This window comes from Nestor notabilis, unplaced genomic scaffold (assembly GCF_000696875.1).
Source record: "Nestor notabilis isolate BGI_N333 unplaced genomic scaffold, ASM69687v1 scaffold3227, whole genome shotgun sequence".
Taxonomy (NCBI): Eukaryota; Metazoa; Chordata; class Aves; order Psittaciformes; family Psittacidae; genus Nestor; species Nestor notabilis.
Genome location: NW_009934971.1, coordinates 6,875 through 14,029, shown reverse-complemented (window position 1 = coordinate 14,029; position 7,155 = coordinate 6,875). Strand labels below are relative to the sequence as shown.

The window sequence follows — 7,155 nt, the reverse complement described above, 5'->3', positions numbered from 1 at the left end:
GGCTGCCTGCGCGCAGCGGGGTAGGGGAGCGGCACCGCCTGCACGGGTGCACCGTGGGAAAACCCGGGCTATAGACTTAAAACCAGATTGTGTTGCGTTTATTTGCATGGTTTTCTTTTCCTTTTCTTTCTATTTGCACCCCAAACGCTGACGTGATGTGTAGTCCGAGTTCAGATCTCCTACTTAACTGAAGAGGTGGTGCATGCTCCATCTTACTATTTCTATGCTTGTTTTTTCAAGTCCAACACCAAAGTATCTGCCTTTACTATCTAGCTCTCTAACACCATGTTAACCTCAGTGCAGATACTGTGTATCAGTTTTGGTCACAAGAATGAAATCATTCTTTAAGCCATTTCAAAAGCATTTGGCTTGATAAGTCTCTACAGAACAACTGAGACAGTTGTTTTGTCTTTCACCAGTATTCGACGTTTAAGAGCACACACTTCAGCCTGAAAGTCCCAATGCCTGGACCACAGGTGCAGCAAGATGATTCATAGAACCACAGAATGGTTTGGGTTTGAAAAGACCTTAAAGCTCACCCAATTCCAACCCTCTGCCACGGGCAGGGACACCTTCCACTAGAGCAGGTTGCTCCAAGCCCCTGTGTCCAGCCTGGCCTTGAACACTGCCAGGGATGGGGCAGCCACAGCTTCTCTGGGCAACCTGTGCCAGCGCCTCAGCACCCTCACAGGGAAGAACTTCCGCCTAAGATCTCATCTCAATCTCCCCTCTGTCAGTTTAAAGCCATTCCACCTTGTCCCTACAGGCCATTGTCCAAAGCCCCTCTCCAGGTTTCTTGTCAAACCCTTTAGGCACTGGAAGCTGCTCCAAGGTCTCCCTGGAGCCTTCTCCAGACTGAATAACTCCATCTCTTAAGTATTTGTGTAGGGTTTTAAAACCTCATAGTTTCACAGCAGCACTAAATAGTTCTCACAAGTGTTCATAGATAGTTAGGTACAAGATAGAAAAAGTTATAGTTTAAAAATACATGTACTTTCAGAAATCCTCGGAAATGTGGTGTTGGCTGGGTGGTGTGAGGAAGCAAAGCAGCAACGCTCTACTCCTCTGCTGTCTCTTCTTCCAGAGAAGTTGTGCTTTGACTAACTTCTTGGCATTGTTAATTCAGGAATGAAGGATTTTTTTTTACCTGAAAACTGGAAAATGTTCAGGTTTTTCAGACAGGGATTTATGTGTGAAAGTACTAGTGAGTTTCGGTGAGCTGAACAAAATCCTGAGTTGCACGGAAAAGGAATTTTCTATGATGAGAGCAATTTCTCCAATGGGCATGATGAAGATGGACTTTCTCACATAGTTTTTCTTTACTAGTTGTTCTCACTCAAGTGTAGTTTTGCTGTGCATGAAAACCAGGTAGATCTATCTTACCTATACATTGTCAACCAGAGTTTGATGTGACCATATATAGGTGGAGTTTGCAAATCCCTTTTTGAATGTTTGAAGACATAGCTCAGCTTAATCTGTATTTATTAGGATAACATCTAGGGCAATGTCTGTTCTTGCTCTTGAAGGTGTTGTTGAAACTGAAGGCATGTACACATGAGTTTTGTAATCTGCTTTTCTTCCAATGGTTGTTTTCAGGATGCTACTGTTAGACTTCAGAAGGGAATTGTAAGGCTTTTCTGCAAATTGCTTGGTTCCTTTCCCAACCATACTTGCACTCTTAGCTACTGCCAATGATCACGACTAGGGAATAGGAAATTATGTTGTCTCTTAAGGAAAGCAAAATTGGAAAGCAAATGAGGTCAATTCAAACTTGCGTGTCCTGTTCTTCCTTCCGAATGTACTATTTAGTGAACTGATGGTGAGAAATAAATTGATGCTGATCGGTTGTAATTCAACTTTTATGCAATCATAGAATCATAGAATGGTTTGGGTTTGATGGGACCTCAAGATCATCTAGTTCCACTCCCCCCTTGCCATGAGCAGAGACACCACATACTGAACTATGTTGCCCGAGGCTCTGTCCAACTTGGCCTTGAACACCTCCGGGGTTGGAGCATTCACAACTTCCTTGGGCAACCCATTCCAGTGCCTCACCACCCTCACTGTGAAGAACTTCTTCCTTAGATCTATCTAAACTTCCCCTGTTTAATTTTAAACCCATTCCCCCTTGCCCTGCCACTACAGTCCCTAATGAAGAGTCCCTCCCCAGCATCCTTGTAGGCCCTGTTCAGATATTGGAAGGCTGCTATGAGGTCTCTATGCAGCCTTCTCTTTTCCAGGCTGAACAGCCCCAACTTTCTCAGCCTGTCTTCATACAGGAGGTGCTCCAGCCCTCTGATCATCCTTGTGGCCCTCCTCTGGACTTGCTCCAGCAGCTCCGCATCCTTCTCATGTTGAGGACACCAGAACTGTACACAATACTCCAAGTGAGGTCTCACAACAGCAGAGTAGAGGGGCAGGATCACCTCCTTTGACCTGCTGGTCACGCTTCTTTTGATACAGCCCAGGATACAGTTGGTTTCTGGGCTCAAGTGCACACTGAAGCCGGCTTATGTCAAGCTTCTTATCAACCAACACCCCCAAGTCCTTCTCCACAGGGCTGCTCTGAATCTCTTCTCTGCCCAGCCTGTAGCTGTGCCTGGGGTTGTGCCGACCCAGGTGTAGGACCTTGCACTTGGCAGACAATGGAAACAGACAAAGTCAAGCAATACATTCTTTTCTGTTATTGTCTCTGTAAAGCTAATATTTGATAAATTTGGGTAGCCTAATATTAGACTTTCAATTACTACACGTAAAACTGATCATTTTGATATGTGCCTTTACCTAGTTATACTGCTATAAATCTTCTGTGTGCAATTATTGTGAGCACAGTCATTTCCCCAAAGTTACTGAATTATGCACCAATGTAGGCAGATGTATTGCTGTTCATACAGTAAGTGAAATGGAGTAACTTAGCATAATCACGTTAGGTAAAACTGCCAATAGACCATGTAATAAAGCATGTTACTCTAGGGGCAGGATTCTAATACAAATTCTTCCAGCATAAATACAGTGATTTTACTGGGATTGTGCAAGATTTCCATGAAACTCATTAGATTCCGACTGACCTGTTTAGTACAGCTGAAGGCAGTGCCCGGATATAGGTGGATGTACTTTTATTCCATACATGCCAACCCTGTGTGTGGATACCCACCATTTGTTGCATAGCCAGCTTGTTTTGCTTAATCAAACATATTTGTTTTCCTTCCTTGTTTCCAGTTTATTCTTTGCTTCAGTTTTTACCAATGGGAACCAATGACTTACGGAGCTTACCATTATCCAGGCTGGTCCATGGTGCTTGGATGGCTGATGCTGGCCTGCTCAGTTATCTGGATCCCAGTTATGTTTGTGATAAAAATGCATCTAGCCCCAGGCAAATTTATTGAGGTAATTCTTCTGTCTTTTTGCTGCTTAAAAATATGGTTGCAGGAGACTGTCTAGTTTATTTTACATTGATTTTTTTTTTTGGTATTGAATGTCTCATAGTGCTCAGATTACTTTCTGGTAAGCTAGTTATTGTGTTGCAAAGAGATGCTTGGTTGATTTAAAATGCAAGACATTCTATCCCCTGTTCCTCAGCAAAACAGTCCTAAATTGTTAAGTGATTGCCTACTTGGGAACTAGAAGGAGTTATAGAGCAGTGGTATGATGTTATTGAAAGAAAGCTGTTCTAGTTTTGCTGGTCTCTTTGTAAAAGCAGCCTGTAGACGTAGGAAGCATCGACTGCTGGTGCGTATCGTGTCGCAGCGAGCCTGGAAGTCAGGGCAAGGAGATACCAATCTGGAGTTGCCTGTTTGCAAGGTGTGAGATGGTTGGGTACCAGAATCTGCAGGATGCACTCCAGGATGCTGTGCCACTTGATGAAATTCAGGAATAAGATGTATCCAAAAGACCTCATGCTCTACAGCTCAAATGACTCATTTTAGAACTTCGCTGGCAATCCTTTTCCCCCCTGCTTCTTCATCTCTTTGTTTTTCTTGAATAAGCTGATTCTCTCTCGCACCTGGGCTTAAAAAGAATTCCAGGTGGCACTTTATTTTTATGCTGCTTGTGTTTATTTTGCAAATCAGATTCTTGCTGCTTCCTCCACTGCTCCAGAAGTGTGGCAGGCCCTTTCTGCTACCTGTTTCTGCGCTCTGGCCCTGCCTGTATCCTGCTGCCACCCCCTTTGCTCCCTGGCTGGTCCCATCCCACTGCCTCCTCAGCTCTTTGCAGGCAATGTCTTTTTCATGTCAGCATTTCCTCCCTCTGTTGCCTTCACCTTGTCTTTGGTGGAAGTTCCATGCTCTTATTTTTGGCCTTTGAGGCTTTCTTAGATCTGCCCTCTCATTGCTGCATGCTGCTCGTGCTGCTCCCTCCTCGGGATGAGGAACAGACACTCACCTCCTCTTTTCCATAGCTGTTTTTGCAGTTCAGCTCTCCTGCAAAACCCATCGGGACTGTTACATGCCTCAAAGATGAAAAGGAGAGAAAATGTACTAAAATAGAGTAATCTTTTTGGTCTCTCAATATGTCATACTACACACGCCAAAGGGAAAAGAGCATGCTTTTCTGTTTCACATAGAGCAAGAGAATTTAATATTAAGTGGTGGGACACCCAAGGGAAAGCATCTGAGCACACGGCTGGCACTAGGCAATGAGGCTACTTGTCTAAAGGGCCATTCAGCCCTTGTGAGAAGCACATTGGAGTGCACAGGTCAGGAGACAACTGCTCCTTCTGGGAATGAGCTAATGAGAAATTAGACTTGCTTGTTCATCGTCTCATGGGTTTCTCTCATTGAGACAAATTGCTCTGCTTCAAATCTTCTAACTTACATGTGTAGTGCTGGTGCAAAAATAGGGTGCTCTCCTTACTGCCCCTCTACTAGTGCACTCGAAGAAACATCAAAAAGTTGGATCTGCTTTGAAGGGGCTTTAGCTGAAGCGATTTCAGCTGTAGCCTGGTATTTCCCAAATACCAAGTCTGCTGCGTAAAATTATTATGGTTGATTTGGGAGTTGCAAACTGGTAATTAAGCAGAGATTAAAATAACTGATATAGAGGCCTGATTCACTTTATTAGGTAATAAACATATAATTGTTCCCTTTTAAGTCATCAGAAATAAGTTTTCTTTCCTTTTTATCTGTAAATGCACCAATCAAATGATATATTCTATAAGGAAATCAACGGAAAGATGAGAAGATTTTTGTTGTTTGCCAGGTTAATGTTCTCCTCTTTCTTTTTTCCCACAGATAGTAATGAAACATTTTGTCATCTCAAAATTAAAATCCTTGTTCATTCATAGCTATGTACTTCTTTTTGGTCATTTGTGTACCTTTGGGAAATATGCAAACCAGAAATCCAATTATTTTAATGCCGTTACCCACTGCTTAAGACCATGGGACTAAGTAATTGTGCACATGTCCTTCAGTAAGTGAGCCTTGTGATCTGCAGCAGTGGTTCTGAGCTCCCCTCATATGGTGCGGAGGAGAATGTATAATCAAAATCTGGGCACTTGAACCTCTATTAATCATGCAAACTTTGTGCAAAACAAACACTGAGCAGTGGAGCATTGCAGGGCCATCATCCATAATCTTAAATGAGCCTATCCTCATTTCTTCTGTGTCATGATTCTGCTCTGCAACTTCAAATGAGACTTTCTTTTCTCTCCCCCACACTGCAGCGACTCAAGTTGGTGTGCTCTCCACAGCCTGACTGGGGTCCGTTTTTGGCCAAGCACCGCGGTGAACGTTACATGAATATGATTGATCCACTGGGAACCTCTTCCCTGGGACTTAAACTGCCAGTGAAGGATATAGAACTGGGCACCCAATGCTAATAGTTATTACATGGGTGGCAAGAACATTGTTAGCCTTCTCTGATACTTTTTTCCATTTTCTTTCCCCACCATTTCTTCTCTTCTTTTCTGCAGTGCCTGGAAGTGGTTGCTTAGGAAAGTAGGACTTACTTACTGTTGCATGCCATAGCTAGACCACTTCCAGGTGTAGGTGATGCCCTGCAGGTGTAGGTGATGTGTTCTGTACCCGGTGAAATAGCAAAAGCATGTTGTGCAACAGGTGACACACCAGGTTTTGTCAGGAAATATACACAGGAATAGGAATAAACACAATGGAAAAATTGTGTTAAGGAAATTATGTGCAGAATTTTACTCATTTCATACAAGCATCCTTGTAACAGGTAGCTATGATGGGACTAGGATCTTCTTATCAGTGTAATCAAAGAGAAGTTCATCCCTGAGATGGGATGGAAGTGAGCAAATAAGGGGATGTCCTGTAGTCCTGGTACAAATCCAGCAGAAAGCTCCTGCAGTAAGCATGGTTACTTTTCCTACATGAACAGCAGATCTTGATCAATCATGTCTGTGTGCTTCTTGTATGATATATACTATTAGGACTTGTTATTTTAAGCAAGTGGAGACCATTTAACCAGCTCACCAGGAAGCAGTATGTGGGACCAGAACAGAAACACTATAATCCATCTGATCTTTTCAAGTGGAAAAGTGAAAGCAAAATTTCAAGAACTAATAATTTGAGACTGGGACTAAACTGCGTTTGAGTCTAGAAGTGGTTTGGGAATGGTGCTAGACTCAGGTGTAGGGGCATCACTGTTTAAAGAACTGCTGTATGTTTCTTCTGATAATATGATATCTGTCATTTCAGTTAAAAATGCCTCAGTTATACAAAGAGCCAGAAAGCTTACTCCACACTAAGAGCAACTGTGGTTTTACTTCACTCCTCTGAATGTAGTTTCCCTTGTTTCTCTGCTTTTGTTTACAGTATCTCCTCAAGAAGCCATCATATAATTTGTGCCTAACTTTGTATTCTTACTGTGGTAAGTGTAGTCTAGTTACCACCTGACAACAGTTACTAGAAGTTAGATGTGCTGTTCAACTTTGTGACTCCTCATCCATTCTCCTCTAAACCTCTTTACATAAACTTTAGATGATGTATTCTTCTCTTTCAACCAACGGGGAAATAGCAGAAACCCCACTTGCCTATATATTATATATATAGCACATAAATTCTTCAAAGCAGTAGTGTCTGAAATGTACATAGGGGTTGGTTTTGGTTTTTTTTTTTCTTGTTTGTTTGTTTTGTTGTTTTGGGTTTTTTTTTGGGGTTGTGGTGTTTTTTTTTTCCATTTAAAACATTTTCA

At 42.5% G+C, this 7,155-nt stretch overlaps 1 protein-coding gene across 1 annotated transcript in view; it reads left to right on the top strand.

Annotated features, from left to right (window-relative positions):
• Nucleotides 1-5,818, top strand: part of SLC6A5 (solute carrier family 6 (neurotransmitter transporter), member 5) — a gene marked incomplete at its 5' end in the record, with an annotated part of 31,145 nt that extends 25,327 nt beyond the window's left edge. Inside the window, 2 exons of the mRNA XM_010017592.1 lie at nt 3,220-3,387; nt 5,663-5,818. Coding sequence (XP_010015894.1) covers nt 3,220-3,387; nt 5,663-5,818 — 324 coding nt within the window. The remainder of the gene's footprint in view (nt 1-3,219; nt 3,388-5,662) is intronic.
• Nucleotides 5,819-7,155: the final 1,337 nt, after the last annotated feature.